The 19,838-nt window shown below is 44.3% G+C and overlaps 1 protein-coding gene across 4 annotated transcripts in view; it reads right to left on the bottom strand.

Annotated features, from left to right (window-relative positions):
• Positions 1-19,838, bottom strand: part of LOC120839186 (2-hydroxyacyl-CoA lyase 1) — a 72,761-nt gene that overhangs the window by 17,696 nt on the left and 35,227 nt on the right. For 2 of the 4 annotated variants that reach the window (XM_040209444.2, XM_040209442.3), the window contains exons 10-13: positions 14,520-14,603; positions 8,029-8,037; positions 5,608-5,709; positions 2,792-2,845 (exon numbers count right to left, since the gene is read on the bottom strand). In XM_040209444.2, the coding sequence (XP_040065378.2) occupies positions 2,792-2,845; positions 5,608-5,709; positions 8,029-8,037; positions 14,520-14,603 (249 nt within the window). The remainder of the gene's footprint in view (positions 1-2,791; positions 2,846-5,607; positions 5,710-8,028; positions 8,038-14,519; positions 14,604-19,838) is intronic. The other 2 variants (XM_040209445.2, XM_040209443.3) reach the window with 1 other exon arrangement.

Genomic DNA, 19,838 nt, shown 5'->3' with positions numbered 1-19,838 from the left:
CCCCCTTAAAGGGACACTGACACCCCCCAAAAAAATTTTTTTATTTTTTGCCAGGCGCTTCATTATGGTGTCGAGGGACTACCCAATTAATATTTTGCAACAGAGTAGCGTATTTCTTTAATAAAGCCAAAAGACGCAACTGCTCGAAACCGAAACCGAAACCCGACGGAGGTCGGAGAAGTGGAGAGAAGAGAGTGACTGGCGGAAGTCACGTGGCTACACCCGACCGTGCTTTTTTTTTTTTTGTTTTTCTCCTCTCCGGTAGCAGACGACACGACATGCGGCGTGCGGGAACTGCTTGCCGTGCCATTCTTTTGCAGTTATGTTTGTTCCGCTCGTTGTTATGTACTCCAAGATGAGTTGTTTTGTACATTGAGGAGTTAGAGATGAGTAGTGAGTGCCCGTGGTGAATTTCCATGATCGTCTCCGAAAAGTATAAACCCAAGATGTTGCGTGAAGAGCTGGCTCACATGTCCTGCATCCGAAAAAAAGTGGCATTGTCGAAAGATCAACGGGATCGGGACCAATGGCTGGCTGCAATTCCTGTAGAACATTTACGGGCACCTCGGAAAGCGGACGCTACCTGATTTATATGCTCCTTGCACTTTGTGGAAAGTGATTACATTGAGTTCGCAGGTGTCAAAACGGAAATCCCATACCGTTTAATTCAGCGAAGTATCGTCCACAACATTTGTTTGTTATTTTTTTTTTGTTTGTTTCTTCAGTGATGATTGTAAAAAAAAGAAAAAGATATGTAAACATCAAAAATTGTTTGCAAAAAAAAAAAAAAAAAAAAAATCACGGGGGATTGAACCCGGACCTTCGGTGTGTGAAGCGGACGTCTTTCCCACTGAGCTACTGGGGCATCTCGTTTCTGGTGGATCTCTTTCCTTAGTAATAATTCAGCCGGTAAACTGTAAGTTTGAAAGTTTGCTGTCAATTTTTCTTTAGCAAAAGCACTCCCGGGTCGAAGTCGGGAAGCACCACGCTTTGGGGACATTCGCACCTAGTAAAGAAATCGTACGCGTGCATAATGAACTCGAAGTAGACACGTCGTGCTTGACGTTTGCGCGAGCGTTGTCTTCAGCCACGAGAAGGGAGCGACGGCTCGGCGACGTCTTCGTGCAAATCGGCTTGGTGGCCGGGCGTGTCGTACGGGATGAATACCAATTCTTTTGATCAGTCCCAAATTTCTCTTTTAACGGTAGACAGAATTCGCCGGTACCGCGAACGACAGTTCTGAAATAGAGGTCCCACGCCCGTCGTCCGCTGCCATCGCCGTCCCCGCGAGTCCCACAATACGCGAAACGACGAACGCACAGAATGCTTCCGGTTGTCTGTGGAACTTTTTTTTTCAATCAACGTATTTGCAGCTTTTTAGAAGCCACAAAAAATGGGTTTCATATTTTTTTCTATTTTTAATATTGAGTGTGTGCCTTCAGTGACCCACGACTTTGATTAAATTTGGTGGTCGCATCGATACCTTAGAAAATGGCCCGTGACCGCGGAAAAGAGAGTGAGCGAGACTCGAACCGGCCAGTTCTTGATCGGCGGTTTTCGGGCGGAAAGAAACCGAATTTCGAGCCGCAAATTCTGTTCTGGGTAGTTGAGTCCTCATATGTCACGTACAACTAACAACCTCGGCGAGCATAAATACCCTGTCAGTGTCCCTTTAAGCAAAGCCCTGAAATTGTTGCACAGCTCCTTTAAGTCTCATCACGGTGACAAAGAACCTCTATACAACAAACTATTGCCTGGAATGTTCAAGCTCCGCATAGGTGCCTGTCTTCAAATTGTTTCTTCAGTATCCACCAAAAGGCTGCCATTAGTATGTACAGATTATAGATTATATACTTGGGTGATGATAGTTATCAAAGTGGCCAGACTGAATGTTGGAAAGGGTCTATCGAATGTCTCAATAAAAATAACTGATGACTTTACAGCTACTCTTAAAGGGACCGCAAAACAGAAGCCGGCAGAAAGAAACTGGATCACCCTTCTCTCCCTCAAATCGTTGCAATGCCGTCGTCACTGGATGCGTCCCATTGCTGCAAGTTGATATTGGCTGCGGTTAAAGTTCCGAACCAGTCTTTTACAAGTAACGGCAACCAACAGGGGTGACGAGGGGCTATTTGCGGAAAGAAAGTGGCATCTCTCAGTTCATTCCGCTGCCTTATGTCACTATTACCTTCCTAAAAAACCTGCACCATCAAACACAATTAACACTTCAGGAAATGTTGGTACTTGTAAGAAGCACAAGGTGTGGTCTATTTAGGAGCTTCAGGACTATTTTACTACACCAGAGACTACAAGGTTTCATTCAAAGCCAGTAAACAGGCAACCTTTTGAGTACCAATGCTTTAACCACCTTATAGTTTAAAATCGTTGTTCCCATTTATCTGAAGCATTTATTTGAAATTGCAAGAAATTGATTTTTCGTCCTCCAGAAATGTTAAAACAGACTCCGACAGAGCAAAACAATAATTCCTCAGCTTTCTGGCACCCATCTAAATCTAAAGCTCAAGAAGAAGCATTTTGTAATCGCGACCAACACCGATTTTACCATTTCGTTGCCACAAAGCAACAAAATGGCGATGCACAGAAGGCAGTTGCTGAATGGAGTGCTGATATTTTAAGCGTAGCTTACTTAGTGGCTCCAGTTCACTGTAATGCTTTTAGTGTTCTGCCTCTCTCCCTCAAACTTGGGGAGAGGAGGAAGCCAAAAGGATGTTCTGCCTTGCAGAAGACAGAGTTTGTATGAGAACACAGAGAGAAGTGGTGGACCACAAACCTGCTTGTAAGCTACGTGGAAGTTCATGGGGACCTCGGTTGAGGAACAGAGTACCTGGAACAAGGAAATGGGATGAGAATCTGAATGCAGTTTCTGACATTTTCGGACAGGAAAACGATGAGCTGCGCAAGGCATCTGTGCACTGCTCGATGGGAGCAGAAAGCAGAAGCGCGACGTCAACTCATCACCATGGTTAATGTGAGCATGAAAATGATTAATAGGTTTGGCAGGCAGCAGACACCTGTGGACCATTTTTGAAGAAACTTCAGGAACAGAAGACGCACCTTGAAATTATTTGGGAGAAAGTTTAGCTTGTTTCATTGGCAGGGGCCTTGCAGCTGTGAGCTGGTTAAGTCATTGCAAACCAATAGTTAATGTTAAAATAAAAAAAAAGGAATACATAAAAAAATATTTTATATTCATGAAACTCATTTTTGCATGCAAAAGCTGAAAATTAAGAGTTATTATTATTATTAACTATTAAGAGTCGAAGATTCGAGCCTGAATATAATATCATGGAGTGTGACAGCCAAAGCATTAAAAATTGTCTGCAGAAATCACCATTGTTGGTTGCCTGTGAATTGCAATAGCATTCATCATGTTTACCTCCTCTTGTTACGAGGTCATAGACAAGGCCATGGACGAGGCCATGGATGAAGCCATGGACGACGTCAAGGATGGCGTCAAAGATGACGTTAAGAATGACGTCTAGGACGACCTCAAAGACAACCTCTACAACAACCTCTAAGGCAGCTTCAAGGACGACCTAAGGATGTTGTCGAAGACGACGTCAAAGACAACATGGATGTTCTCGAAGACGACGTCAAAGACAACATGTTGAACGACCTTTAAGACAACCACTAGGGCGATCTCAAGGACGACGTCTAGGACGAAGTCAAGGTCGTCAGGTCCTACGAAGAGGGTGCAACTGAGAAGGAGTGTGGACTGCCCTCTGCATACGTGAGCTGAAATAGTCTGCACAGTGAGCTGAAATAGTCTAAAAATTAGGTTGTGTGTATGTTTATACTGCCTAGAACTTGGTCTGCCTCAACGGGCGACGAGTCTCCCAGCTGCAGATAAGAAATTTAGCTTGTGCAGTACAAACGCTAGCCTGGGGTCTTTAACGTGCATCACGCAGTAGTGATACACGACCGCACGCTGGTACGATGCTCATCCAGATCGAAATGGGCAGGGGTGGGGATTGAGTCCAGGATCGTGGGTTCTGCAGCGCAAGCTTTCGCTCCACATGCTCCGAGCTGGTGTGCGTTAGCCCACTCGGCCCCCGATCCTTCTCTGAAATTGTCTACTGCACATACCTACTGCGCATTAGGAGGCCAGAAAGGTCCACAAAATCGGGGGAAGGGGGGGGGGGGGGGGGGTAGCTAAAGAATGATATACAGTCGAATCTCGTTATAACAGACCTTGATTTTGACCAAGATTTCGGTCTGTTGTAAGAGGAGTATGCTGTATGCAGATATGAAGTTCAGTCAATGGTACATAGAGGAACACCAACTGAACTTCACAAATTGGTATGTTTTATCCAAATGTCTGTTGTAACCGGGTCTGTTGTAACGAGCTTAGACTGTAGCATTAAAATTCATGATTGCAAACAGAGTGACTGCAGTGTGCAACAAACCGATGTACCATCTGTTTGCACAATAGAAAAAGACTATACTTTGTTTTACCTCAAGACCGACCGCAGCGGAGGCAAAGAACGGTCATAGCCTATTTAAGGCCGTGCGAGTGCTACTTGACCTAGGAGAGGGGGTGCAGTGACAGAGTGTGCATTGCGTGCTGCGTTCACAGAGCTGAACTGGCCGAGATGGCTCGTAGCGCCCGCTATAGCCAGACGTAGGGTGAAAGAGAGTATAACATTTACTTGCACAATGAAAGCCACTCGCATAATAAACGCGCCTCCCACAGCGGGTGTCAATATTTAGACTTCTTTTTCCCCTCGCATAATGAATGCACCTCCAATTTTCGGCTCCGTGAGTCTCGAACTGCGTCCAACTTGGCTAGACACCAAGCCCACCAGGCCAATTTTATTTTGCCACCAAGCGGCCAAGCCAAGTCAAGCCAAGCCCCCATAACAAAACACACTCTCGTAATGGCTGCAAGTGCATAGTTCTGGAAGTGATCAACAGTGAAACCAAACGGCACTCGCACCTAACAAAGCTGGGGTCGAGAAACTGCCCAGCCCCGGACATGCTTTGCCCATCGGATGCATTGATGTCAACAAACACGCCGCCGTCTGTAAACAGCTTTCGGACAGTAAAATCATGAAAGTGGTTAGGCCTAAGAACAATCGTGTCGCTCTCCGTGCTGAGTGAGCTTCGTAAGGTCCTTTTCCATCGTCAAATGGCACGCTGAAAGCGCCATAAAAAAGGTTTGCAATTTATAGTGCATGGTTACTGTGGTGCGCCCATGACCACCGCAGAGTGCGCCTCCGTCGGTGGAGACATGCCACAGTACCTTGCCGTGTCATATTGGTACTTAAAATGACATTAGTGCAAAGTGTGTAAATGCAAAAGTTTTGCCTCACGTAATGAATGCACCCCCTAAATATGTGTCAAGTTTTCAGGAAAAAACGTGTGTCCATTTCGAGAGTCAAAATGGTGTAGTAGGGAGATGACAGGACAAGTGTTGTCCCATGTTCGTCTACCAGTCCTCGTATTTAGTGCTGTGTTGTTCTTCCGTAACCTGTAACCAACTAGCCTGTCAGTTGATTTTAATTTGGTAGAACGTCAGTCTGTTCGCTCGTCTGCCAAAAGAGAAAAAAATGGGCAAAGGTGCGCCGAGGACAGTGCGGTTATTACCTGGACGGCCTTAGCATTGGCATCCACTTTGTCCCTCAGAGCCTGCCACCAGGGGGTGTCTGAAGGGTAGCGCCATGGGTCCTTGGCATTCTCTGTCGCCAGCTGTAGGGTGGCACGGCTCACGGTTAGTGGCAGAGAGGACTCGGCAAGCAAACACTAAGTTCGGGATTTGGCAAGTGAGCACGGTAGGCATAATCCAGCACACAGGCCTTGTGTCTACCGCACGACCCACAGGGACCGCTGGCCCTCCAAAGCAACCGCATAAACCGGTTTTTAAATGTAATGAGCTGAGAGTTTCTATGAAGATGGCCGAAGACGGTGTGTTTTATGTATAAAAATTTCGAAGGATGGGCAATTACCTGAGTAAAGGTTACAAAGGAAAGGTGTGAATGAAAGGTGTGAATGCAGACGGCGGCCCTACGGCCGCCGTCTGCCAACAAAGGTGCCTGGTTTGCGAAACGGCCGAATGAAGGTGGCAGCTACTGATATAGCCAAATAGCCCGACAAGAACATTTCTTCTTGGTTTCAGGTACATGCGGCGTTACTTGTGAAATAACAAAATCGTGCGCTCCACTGAAAGAACTTGAGCCGCATTTGACTCCAAATACTGTTCGTTATTGCCAAGGTTGAGAGAAATGCCTGCTGTGGCTGCTTGCAATCTTTCATGCCTCCGTGTGTCGGCTGTTGCGCCAATCGGACGCCTTTCGTTAACAGACGGCCTCCAAAAGTAGCAAATTCACGCTCTCAAGGTTTTGATCCTTATGCAGTTAAGCTTGTTCATTGAAATTTTTATGCACAAAATGCACCACCTTTGATCACCTCTCTAGCACAAAACCTTAGCTCGATGCATTAAGGGGGGCACCACCTGGGAATGCACACTTTTGAACTGCACACTCAATCGGCACAATATTTGCAGGCGGTGTTTGTAGCCATGTAGAAGGAGGCCATGCTTCGTTCTGGGGGGCATGCCTTATAAAATTGGTGTGAACCAATTTTATAAGGTACATGCTCTACCCCCAGAACGAAGTAAAGCATAGCTTTGCATGGAATCTGTTCAATGAATCTATCATTGAGAAATGGTGTTGATAACCACATATTTTTCTGGTGGAACGCATACTGGAATACTTGTTGCCATTTACTATAAAAAGAAATAAAAAAAACATGCATTTTTAGGTAAAAGAATATTTAAAAAATATATATATATATATATATATATTTTTTACATCTATCAAATATTGCAAATTAATATTCTTCATAAGAAAAGAACATAAAAATGCAAAATCTAAGGTTCATAATAACCGTCTCCATAAAAGTTCGGCCAATTTGTTGCAAATATCAAGTCTCTCAACAGTTTCATACTGAAACAATAGTTTTCCTAAAGTAAAATTTATGCCAAAAAGTGGAACGGAGAAAGATGTGTTCAAAGTACTGGAACCTCTACCTTAACTTTAGCAACAGTGAACCGAAAAAAATTTATAAAAAAATAACTATGCTGTGTAAACAAATGAACCTTTCTGTGAATACTCTAATACTTTCTAGATGTTGATGGACATGACATTTTTCAAAATCAACGTATTTTTGTAAATTTTTGTATTTTTTTATGGGCAGTGTCCCCCATAAGAAACCAATTAATGCAGTCCCTTCAAAAAGCAAACAATACAGTTGAAGGTAGGTGTTGGCTAAGCACGCCGCGAAGTACAGGGCACGAGCTCACTCTTTTGCTTATCATCTAACTTTCTGTGCTTGGCGAGAGCAATCATAAATAGCAGGGTTCAAGCAACCCCAATATATTCGGAGTAACTGGAGCTGCAGATAGTACAATTCAAACCCCCCTCTCCCCATTTTGACACAATCATTTACTGAATTTGAGTGTGGACCCGTTTGGCATCTTCAAGTTGAAATAAGATGGTACAAAGAGGTAACAACAATCATCTGGTTGAAAGCAATCGTCACAGAGGCACTAGAGGATGAATTCACACAGAATTTTAGGAAGAGTGGTGGTTTTCAGTTGCAGATCTTTTACAGGCCCCCAGAAACCCTGAAATTTCTTCCTTTTAAAAGAGTGGTCAAAAGTAGTGTATTATTGTAACACTATAAAAAACTTGAAGAGAGCTCTTGCACTTTTTGCAATCCTCATTAGTGCTTCAAACTTTGTGTGGCTTTTGGTTTTGCTGTAAGAGAAAATGAAGTTCTCGAGACACCAGAGCAAACCTCATCCGCACGGCCAGTATTACCTGGGCTTTCCCGCGGTGGTCTATTAACGCGTGGGAACAGCCTTCCCTGTTAGTAAAGCTTGCCAGTAGAAGAGCAGATGCCCAGATGGGAAAGATACCAAGCCCCGGGGGTTAATCGTTGGGCAGGTGAGGTAACCCCCAGCCAGCCAAAGAAGTCGGGTGCTCCCAGAACGACGGAACCACTCACCCGTGAGATCTGAGCAAAATAAAAATAAAAAAAAAAAGACACAAATAAAACTATGGCAATGCAAAACACCAAACATAAAAAAATATTAAAAACAGAGTCCAACCACAGACGTTAAGGGAAGCCCCACACACTGAAGTTATTGCTTGCACCAGAGCTATGAGATTCATAAAGAAATGTACTGTTAGATCCCGTAACCAGTCTCTGAAAAAAAAATTTTCAGAACAATAGGTGTCTCTCACAAACCTTATGAAACCTTCACAAAGAAGTTAATTGTGCCTTCCGTGTCGTCGTAAGACTTCACACAAATTTCTCTCCTTTTAGCGAGGTTGCTTTCTGAATACTTACAATAAAAATCTTATGTTTGTGATTTATTTATATCTTTACATCTAATACATACATACATATAATTTAATGGCACTTCAGCTCGCCTGCTTTGTAAACAGTTTGGAATTTGAGGAACATGTGCGACTGAGAAACCCACTTCATACACTCCATCGCCATCGGGAAAATTGCAATTTCGCACCGCGCACTAACCACATTACGCTCAAGTCTGCATAGCAAATGCAGCACATTGCCTTCCAAACCACTTACAATGCAAGCGATTCTTACCGCATTTGTAAATAGTCACCAAGAATTATTAAAATAAAAAAGAAATAAAAAAATTTATCCTTCTATAGTCACAAGCAAAAACCCATACAATAGCTAGCCTATCAGACACCTCTCACACTAATCGGAGCATGACATTTTCAAACCCTCCTACAAACAGAATCTTGACAAGAGCTTGAATGGACTCTTTGAACTTGAATGGACCCTTCGAACTGATACCCTTATCAGGGATTATTTCTCTTATCAGAAAATGGCTAAAAATAACCAAATGGGTTTGATTTATTCCTGCTGTCCCGAAGTTCTCAAGAAGTGCTCTTATACACTCCTTGCAAATTACGAGTCGCTCTACAACAATTACGACACCATAAAAAGCTTCTACAAGCTTGGCGACGCCATCCAAAAATCAAGTCACACCTTGAAAGATAAGCCTTCACGTGAATGGATGCAGCAGTCGCTTGCAGATAGCCGCATTCTTATCTTTCGTTCCATGCCGAGAAGGCTGGTGAAAGAATTCTTCTATATTTCTTAAGAGATTTCTCAAGGGACAAAACCAAACCAAATTTGACGTTGGTGTCTAGGCAACGCGAGGTCTAAATAAGGCCTTTGAGCTACGGAGACACTGGTTTACGCTGTAGACGAGAAATTTTGCCACTGCTAGACTGGGGTCTTTAATGTGCAGCATGCAGTAATGGTACACAACTGCACGCCGGCATTGTTCACACCCGCGTGCGCGGTGCCGCGGTGCCCAGCGGGGACAGACCTTGAGACAAGGGTCAAGGACCAAAAAACCAACAACCTTTAGTTCGCGTACATCGCTCCTGTACTCTCTTGGCACCAGCGGCACTCTGTTAGGCGGGTCAACAAATACAAACAACAATGCTCATCCAGAGTGAAATGGGCGGGGTGAGGGATTGAACCCAGGATCTTTGGCTTCTGTAGCACAGGCTTTCGCTCCACGTGCACCGAGCTGTGGAGCGGAAACAAAAACAAGCTCGGCCACTGATCCTTCCCCTCAAAAGACAGAATACTTGTCGCAAAGACGGAGTACTGGGACACAAGGTAGTGTGGCAATGCGGGTTAAGGTGGCAGACCGTCATTGCTGCCGTTGTTGGCACAAAGCTGGTCAATATGTAAAATAAATGCTTTTTTTCAATGATATGCTGACAGAAACCTAAGAATGACCTCCCATACCTATACCTGTTTTCCACAGAAAGCTGGCTTCTCAAGGAGTGCTACTAGGGATGCCGCAAACTTTTTTCAAATCGAATTTTCGATGATCGAATCAAGCGGTTCGAAAGGTTCGAAAGATTTCGATTTTTCGAATTGTCTACATCGTAAAATTCGACGGAAGTCGAATTTTCGAACTTGTTGAGCTAAGAAGTTCGACGCTTTTCGAACTGTCGAACTTCTTACGCTAAAAAATTCAATCTTTTTCGAACTTTCGAACTCATTGCGCTGCAAAGTTCGATGCTTGTCGAACTTCCGAACTTGACTGACCAAAAAATTCGATGAATTTCGAACTTTCAAACTTATTCATCAAGAGAATTCGAAAAGTTTCGAACTTTCGAATCCTGAAAAGTCAGAATTTCGATGAACTTCGAAAGACCAGCGGACGGTTTCATTTGAATTCAAGTAGTGAGGTACATTTGAAGCTTTTTTTTTTTTTTCTCGAACTTTTACACGCGGTGCTGCGTTCCTTACGAAAGACAATGGCGTTTGTTTCAATGTTCTGGCATGCTTAGTTTTAAAGAAATAAATTTCCGAAGGGGCGAGGAAGGACGAGGGGTTTTTGATGATTATCGTTTGTGCCAGATTTGAAGCGCGCTGTAGCCGAAGCTATTTGTGGTAGAGATGTTATACTTTTTTTAAGAATGATCTACGTATAGCCTAGGTAAGTGCCGTCTTAAGATGTGATTATTGTTATTCAACGTGAGTTTCGAAGAAATGTCCAAACATGTATCTATGCAATTATGCCCTAAACTTGATATTTATTTTCGTCTAAGTTGTTTGAGGTATCATATTTAAATTAACACCACAGACAGTACATATCATTGCCATCTGCAGAATACAAAATAATGTATTTATTTTTTTCTCACGTTAAGGAATAAATTAACTACTGGGGAAGATTTCTAATAGTGTTCAAGTTCAGCACCGTCATTAAAAGAAACCTTTTTTTTTCGCTTCACGATCCTGGGGCGTGTTTCTTTTAGCCTGTACACATTTTGGTAAAAGAAACTTGTTTCGAAGTTCTGAACCTCTGAATACACAAGAATGCAACACTTCCGGCGAATTCTTGATAGTTTTTTTTTCTCCAGCTTTTTATCCCCGAATTTATTCTTTTTATCTTTTTTTTTTTCTTACTATTGGCACAGGTATTTAGGTCCAAAAGACATAGCTTTGAACTTTTGAACCACTAAGCATGTGACGAGTAGTGCCTTCTGACAACGAGTTTCTAACAATGACCATCTACGCAATCTTTTATGCAATGAAGAGCGACAGTAGCTATACATATGCATAAATAATTTGAGATTAAAATGAGCTCGACCACGCCCTCTTTTCCCGTATCGTTTTCTTTAACAGTCCGAAATATCTGGAAAGGGGGAAGGGAACTGAAGCCCCCCCCCCGCTACCCTCTTCCGATGCCACTTATATGGTAGAACGCTCCTCGACCACGAGTTGTGTCGGCTTTTTGCGAGGCGATTCCTCCGTCCCAGAAAATAAACCTCCAGGACAATTACAAACTTAACTTTCTATATGCCAGTGTCACTCGGGCGGCGTTCGATCGGATTACTACCAGCGTGCAAGGGGTGGCGAGGTAGTTTGCCAGGTCGCTTCAAGGTTTTTCTGAGCCTCAGCCTCCTGCTCGACCCTGGCCGTTTCGAACTGGATGAGTCTCGTAAAACAGTGTGTTTGTGTGATCACTACTGCGTGATGCAGGTTAAAGACCCCCCCCCCCCCCCCCCCCGGGCTGGCGGTCACAATTACGGATCCATGGTCACACGTCACTCTGCACTGGAAAATATTCCAGCACATCCAGGACACTCGTCGTCTCATTTAATTGCCTGACCAACTTCGCAGAATCTAGATATCACACCCTAACTTTTCTAAACTTGATTTTGTGAAAACCAGTGAGTCGTGAAAACGTTATTTGAAACAAACTGTGGAGGAACTTGAAAACCGGACTTCGAACTTTGAAAACTTGCGACTAGAAAGGAATTCAAAATCTTCGAAGTTTTTTTTTCTTCGAATTCAGTGTTAAAAGAGAATCGAAACCTTTGAACTTTTCGACCTTTATGCAGAAAGAAATTCGAAATCTTCGAATTGTTCGAACTTCATGTTTATAAAAATTCGAAGCGTTCAAAGTTTTCGAATTTTATTTACAAAGAATTTAGAAATCTTCGAATTTATCGAACCTGAAGTAAAAAATATTCGAAATATTCGAATCCGAAATTTTAGAAACCGTGAAAGCTTCGAACTTTTCGAATTCAAACTCCACTGTGATCGAAAGTTGCGAATTTTTCGAATTCGAACCTCGGTCGGTACGAAAATATCGAAATTTTTCGAATTTGAACCTTAGTTCGCTTCACAAATATCGAAACCTTTCGAAATCAAACTTGGGGTGGTTCGCGACATCCCTAAGTGCTACTGATTTCCCTCGTTATGTGGGGAAGTAAGGTTTGACTTTTATGTGCATTTAAGATCAGTTATTTGTAGTTCAATGATTATACCCGTTTCAACTGTAAAAATCATTGCTTTTTTTCTCACAATCAAACATTGCAAGAGTTATACCTTCCATGGCATACAAACCATGTGCAAAACTTGCTTTTTACGTGAAGTGCCAGTGAACTTAGTCTGAAACACGCATAAAGAAGCAATGGTGTGATACCCATAAGATGAGTTTCAGATATACTATGTACTTGTCCACGTGAGCTTTTTGCGCCATTTGTTATTTTTATAATGTACTAACCGGCCTAACTACATGCAATGCAACAGGAACGGCTGCTGTTCAAACACTTGCATTTGACTATGGTTGACTGCACTGCGACCGGTCTTTAAGCCGCTCGAGACTGCTTACAAGCAGCTGTGCAGCAGTACAACCAGTAGTTGTAACCAGTAGGTAAGCGGCTGTAAACAAGCAGCCTGAAAGCTGGTTGCAGCACAGTCGGTTCTAGCCAAACGCGAGTGTGTAAAACAACAAAAAAATGAAAAAAAAATATATATATATTTTTTTAGGGTAGATTGAAACACTCATTTTTTTTTTTCAAATTAAAAAGAAAAAAGCATTGCGCAACATTTTTGTTGTTGGACGCAATTCTGGACGGGACGTAAGTCCCGTCCAGAAACATAGTTAACTACGCTCCATTGCTCGGCTCCCCCAAGACAGCCTTTTCTGCATTGGTGTGAAACAATAACAAACAAGGCTGCTGGCGTCTGCAGAGCTCATTGAGAGCAGCTCGTCAAGCTTGTCTGTTTATATGATTGCGAGTCGTTTTGCATCCACCAAGGTGTTTAGAGGAAGGTCTCTTCAACCGACATAGTAAACTATTTTGCTCTATCTGGCTTGATTTGTTCGTTTCCGCATGTTGATGCTAAATAAAGATGTTGGTTCATGTAAGCAACTTTTCTGCTCTGCAAATTGTGCAGCTGTTGCGACTGCAACCATGGTTCCAATATTGCGAAGATACCTACACAGGTAAGAATTTCCTAGCCATCTGGCTGGAGGCAATCGGGTGTTCAGCTCGTATGAAGTTTGCCCAGGTATGTTCCCTTCATTTCGCTTCAAAAGGCAAGTAGCTCTCAGGTTTTGCAGAGCACCCGGCTTGCCAGAGGAGCAATTTTTAAGCCGCATTTTAATTGTGCATTATGACGCTCATTCAACTCGCTCGCAGATACCATGCAAAAAAAAATAACAAGAACAGAAAAGCTGAAATGACTGCATATTTATTGTTGCTTTTTTTTTTTTTTTTTTAGTCCTCGGTCGCTTTTTATTACAGATGCTGACAGACTCTTGTATTGGACTATAAGGCTTGTGCATGATGGAACGGTAAAACGCCGCTTTCATGGTTGCGTCTTGTGAGCGTTGCGGAAGTTTTTAGATAGGGCAGAAAAGCAGACGAAGGCAAAAACGAACGATGACGCACAGCTTTCATGTCCGCAACTTACGGGCATTGCAGACGACAATAGATGATTGTGAAATGGCAGATGATGCCGGGGGCTGTCGCGCGTCTGCTCGCACTACTAGCAGGCGGTATCAGACACCAGACTACATGCAATGGATGTCATGAAGAGGACACTAGGCTTGCTAGCATGTTCAACCGAGCCACCAAGCCAATCCAGCAGTAATGGGCGGGGCCTAGAGTGGGCCGTTACCTTACCTCCACCTAAATTGTGTCTAACAATGTAAATTTTGCGGAAATAAAAATTTTCAACTTTTGACAATTTCTAAAAAAAGAATTCTTTGTGTTTTTTTGAAAACAAAACAACTTCTAATTTTTAATTTCAGGGTTTCTTTGGGGAACTTCCTTTAGTTTGCTACAATTTTGCTATCCAAATATATGTCTGGCAGAGAAAACATTGTTACTAAAGCCTTTGGGGGTACCTTTGCATAGTAGTATGGTGCAATCCACTTGTAACGATGAGGAAAACCCTAAAATTCCATGATTATAACCGATTATCGTTGTATCTGGACTAGAAACTGAGTGTTTCTCGTCTGGAAACTCTAGAAACTGGTTGTTATAAGCATTACATCGTTATAAGTGGACTGCACTGTATACCAGTGCACTCAAGGGGCAGTGGTTTTCTAAATATCACGCAGTAATCGCAGTATTAATAGTCCCAAAATTATGATTGACCCGGTGCAACTACATAGTGCACCAAGAGCTTACCTGTTCAGCAACAGCACCTACATCCCCACAGAGTGCCACAGCTGAAGGAATGCTGCTGTGAAGTTCTTCTTGCAGGAGCTCCACCTATAGAGAAACCAAAACAATTTGCAGCGGCATTCCAATCAATTGATCAAGTCGTCGTATACAAAATTGTGTTTCGTGAGGATCGAAGCCAACACTAACTCTAGTCTCAGCATTCCAGGCACACAACACCGTGCCTGGCAAAGCTTTTATTTTCTACTACAGTCTCTTCTCCTTTTCTCTTGTTGCAGCTCTTGAAGCTTTTGCAGCTGGCGAAGTCTCTCGAAGTGTCTCTGAGTCCTCTCCCCTGCCTCTTCTCTTTGTTTTTTTTTTCAGTTGCGATGTGTAACTGGCGGAGCTTGCGGCAAAGGCATTCGGTAGCCAGCCAACTCTCTTCAATTTTGGCATGCTTCACTTTTCAAAGGTAAATCAGAGTTAGTTTCAGTAAGAATGCAATTCTGCATTAGAAAAGCTCAAGGTACACCTAAGCACTCCTTATGAGTTGTGAATGCGAAAGCATGCGTGCCGTTCTTCCGCTCCTGTGTTTCATTTGCGGCGTATTTGCGTCGGCCATGCGCGAGCTCTCCCAGCTCTCCTCACAGCTCTGATCTTAGACGCCTCATGTTAGAGGCGTGCCCGCGGTGCGGACACGCAGCGCAGACACGCAGCGCCATGAGGCAGCGGTCACTGAAACTTACGCGCGCAGCAGCCAATGGGAGCCTCATCGACGCGCGCCAGCCAATGGGATCGAAGGCAAAATCCATCAGCTTTACTCCGCTCCTTTGGGATCGGGGAAACTAGGTGCCGTTTGGCTAGGCTTGTCGCATATTTTCATAGCTGGGAGCTGGCTTTACTTGAAAGGATTTAAGGTGCCATTTGGCGCGCTTCAAACTGATGACGTCCGCTCACTCCAAAAGTAAACGCGCGTTACAATCAAAACCCAAAACCGAAACTCAATAAGAAAAACGCAATACTCATTATAAGGTGGCTAGCCCCATCGCCATCGTGACCGTTTGATTTACATTCGCCATTTTGGTATCCGTATAACGCGTATTCTCTCGCATCTATAGTCTGTTGCAACCTAAGAACGAAGGGCAAGGGTAAGACGGGCCGGGGAGGAGGAAGCAGACGAAACGCTAAAGAGAGAAGGAGGTTTCCCCCTCTCTTCTCCAGCGTTCCGTCTGCTTCCTCCTCCCCGGCCAGTCTTACCCTCGCCCTTCGTTCTTAGGTTGCAACGGACTATAGGACTCGTGTCTGCCGTTCTAAGATGGAAAAAGAAAAGAAATTCGACCAGCAAGGAATATGTAAACGAAAGGCCATCACGCCGCCAGGGAAGGCAACAACAGAGCAGCACTGCATGGCCTTACAATCTTAGCGACCCGATAGCTTGCGAAGTAGTTTAGAAGACGACCTCCCTAGAGGTGATGGTCGCGCACTCGCACAAGCGCAAGAAGCACAGCACCTAAAATGCTTTAAACAAAAGCAAGGATTACCTTTGTGGACAGCAAAGAACCATTGCCGGACTCTGACAACGGCGACTAGTGCACGGTATTTTGTACTGGTGTGCGTTTCATAACGTCTGTTCTATGAGGTATGTGTTCAACCTTCCTTTCTTTATTTGCACGGTAGAATCAGCATCAAGGTATTTTCTGAATATATGAGCGCTATATATACCTGTGCGCTACCATCGGGGGCGCGTTACAATTGTGCAAACACGGAATATAGAGGGTGGCCACAGTGTTCCCCACGCTCAGTGATGTGATTGGTCTAAGCCATTTTGGAGCACCTCTTGGCGCAGCCAAAACAGTGTTTTTAAGCAGCAAAAGTGGCCTTAGGAGCAGCCAAAACACTGTTTTGGAGCAGCAAAAGTGGCTTTTAAAGCAAAAATTCTTAGAAATTTTTTTTTAAGTGCTGGACAAATGTAGGGCACTTTGAGCTGTGTTGTGACAGAACACGCTTTTTGTGTTTTTACAGCTGAGACATCCCACAAGTGTACAGTGTTGTAGCCGTTGCCGAGCGATTCCGAAAAGAATGGTTGCCACCGTTTTACTGGTTCCCGACGTGCCAGATTTTCGTCAATAGTAAGCGAACGTAAAACAATGAATTGCAAGAGTCCCAACTGGTGCCTCTGTTGTGCAGTCATGTTCCCATGCACGTGAGGGCAACATCAGCAGGCTTGCAGTGGTATGTGCTTCGTCGCGCAAGCGGAGACAACGGCTGTTCAATCGAAATCGGAACAATGCCACTCCGCTCCACCGCCAACTGGTTCCCAAAATAGTATGCAAAATGTAACTGTCCAGCATACGACAAAACAACACTCCAGCGGCGCGTGCTTGCCAGACCGGCAGGTGAAGTACAAGCTAAACACACAGGAGAAAAGAACTTGAGCGCATCGACGCAAGACATCGCGAGCCAGGGTCAAGAAGCGCTTTGTGCAATGACTGAACTCAAGAGAAACAAGCGCGATGTGCGCACGGGTTCAGCGTGTAGACATTGCCTTCTTTGCTTTAGCTCACCTCTCTTTACCAACTTTCTTTTGCAGCAAATTTTTCACGTACCGGGGTCCCTCTCGAAAGGAACCCCACCGAGAGAAACCCAAGTAATCATTATTTCGACAAGCAGTCTTTGAATTAAAGGGACACTTCAACGAAGTTTGAAAAACACTTGTCGTGTTCAGAAATGGGTTGAATAGGATCCCCAACATTTGTAAATGATAATTGCACGTTTGTATTTTGAGCCTGATCGCTGCATTTTTGTTTATAAACGGTCCACTCTGGCACGCGCTCGGAGAGCAGCCAGCGGAGAGTATGTGACATTCGCCGCAATCATGACGTAGTTTGTCTCGGAGCATGCAAAGCTTCGACGAGGCTGATGTCGAGAAGATATCCTAACAGTTCCAGCCACCGAAGCGGCTGCTTTTGTGCGAGTTTTGAGTGACGGGTAAATCTTCTATAATCATGTAGAGGGACAATAGCGACTTCTGGGAGACACAAAGAATATTCTCGGGGGGAGGGGAGCTCCTCCTTCCCCTTTTCTCTCGTGGTGGCCAGAGGCGAGACAGGTATCGTCACTACCTGTCAAAGTTCCTAGACGGGCATTACAAACGAGGCGTTAGCGACAACCACTAGGTGCTCTTTGCTAATCGTTTAATTTGTTTTAAAATTCCTTTTCATGCCTTTTTCAACAAAAGATTGATGTATCTGATGTGATAGTCCTCCCTTGAACACGAATAGACCAAGAGATAAGCGCCGAAATTTCGTTGTAGTATCCCTTTGAAGAGGGATTTTTGTAGCAGAGTATAATTTAAACAAGGACAGGAATGTCGATGAACAAGCTTAGAAAGAACCATATCTGCAGCGACATGGGGATGGCAACACCCGACGTCGCGCGACCAGCGTTTCAACTCACAAAGCAACTCTCGTCACGCAAAAACATGGTTTTGTTTCACAGCATGACGGCATGTCTGGCACCCGGCACCCGGCACACGAGTGTCAGAGCATCCACACACGCCCGCGTCTATCGTTGAAAAAGTTTAAAAAGACGCGAGACGAGATTCCCGAGACGACAAGGTGCGAAACGCGAGACGACGGCAAAAACCATGCAAGGCCGGATGGATGCAGGGTAATTTGTGTCGGGCAGAGCCGTATATTGGGAGAGTTTGGCCAGTGGGTGTGGCGACGAAGGCGCCGGAGAGGAGAAAAGGAAATGAAAGCGAGGAGAGCGCCGAAGGAGCGAGAGAGAAAGAAGGGAACGGAGAGGAGACGACCGCCATATTTGAGCAATGCTGTCGGAGACTGGTCGGAGAAGAGCACTGCTGAGGCTATGCGTCGTCTGCTACGGGCCGACTTCTTTTTCGCCTGAATAAAAGTTTGCGGCCATACGCCGAAAAATCTTCATTAGCTTTTTAACCCACCGAGGAATAACAGAATGTCATTTTCTTGCCAGAGCCAGCGATATAAAAGGTAATAATCGAGATTTAGATGCCTATCCCACGCATTTTGCCGGGAGAATGATCGAAGATGGCGGCCCTCTCCACTCAGGTGGGAGCAGCCGGGAGTTCTTGCGCATGCGCTCATGCCTTTCGCTCTACGCCGCATGCCGATTGGCTCACTTGGGAGGAGAGCGTTACGGCGGCGAGATCATAGACTGGCCAAACTCTCCCCATATACGGCTCTGGTGTCGGGCGGCCGCTTGCGCCATCTAGCTCACGCATGCTAAATTACGTTCTTGGTTTAGTTTCGGTTTTGAAAGGCGACCGAAATTGGTCCTTTGGCGCAGGCTTGGTGCAGATTACCCATATTTTGGCAAAATTTAGCAGGACGTAGCAGGGTTAGCCCCTTGGCGCAGTTTGGCACAATTGGCGCAGCAATCACATCACTGCACGCTGTAAAACAAACTGGAAAGATTGGCACCCGTACATAAAAAGCTAGAACTATCAGCGAATGTGAAAACACACAACAGAGCGTGCCATCTGTTCGCTGCACCTACCATGATATTGCACCATAAGTTACAATCATCACTAACTCGGTCGCCTGCGAAGATGTCTGCCATTGATTTAGCAAGTCTGTTGGTCTCATATTTTACAGGAGGATAACTACAGGTGAAATCCACCGCCTCAATGAAGATTCAATGAAAGTTCGAGCTTTCCATGTTAAGATGCAGATTTTTCCGGTTGATCTTAGTGTAGAAAACACTGTGGCCACTCATATATACTGAACCCGCACATAAAAGAAGGAGATGCAAGTAAACTTGCCTTTTACCCGAAAGGTTTTGTTCCTTCTTTTCATGACACAGAAACAGACAATCTATCTTGATTAGCAAGATACATGCTATCTTTATACATATCTAGAGAACCAATATGACATCTGGTTACCACATAAACTGGCCTGCCACTGAAATACATACGGCAAATATTTTTATATTGCTTACACTATTCACTTACAACAAAAGAGATGTAGGGGCACTACAGGAGCATGCACCTAAAACAAAATTTGAATTATGATAACATAAAGAAAAAACAAATTCCCACTCTTTCAAGCGATGGGATGATCATACATAAAAAAAAAAAAAGAACTTATAGTTTTTCCACTTTGGTGAAGAAGGAAGACCAGCGAAGCTAAACTACGTCGGGACGTCCTCAAGGACGACTTCTTGGACGAACTCAAGGACGACGCCTAGAGGATGACGTTTAGGACGATATCTAGGCCGACCTCAAGGACAATGTCTGGGACAACCTCAAGGACGACGTCTAGGACGACGTCCAGGACAACCTCAAGAACGACTTCCAGGATGACCTTC

Source organism: Ixodes scapularis, unplaced genomic scaffold (assembly GCF_016920785.2).
Source record: "Ixodes scapularis isolate PalLabHiFi unplaced genomic scaffold, ASM1692078v2 PGA_scaffold5__190_contigs__length_132052651, whole genome shotgun sequence".
NCBI lineage: Eukaryota > Metazoa > Arthropoda > Arachnida > Ixodida > Ixodidae > Ixodes > Ixodes scapularis.
The sequence above is the reverse complement of the archived record's forward strand: the minus strand, read 5'-3'. Positions and strand labels throughout refer to the sequence as shown.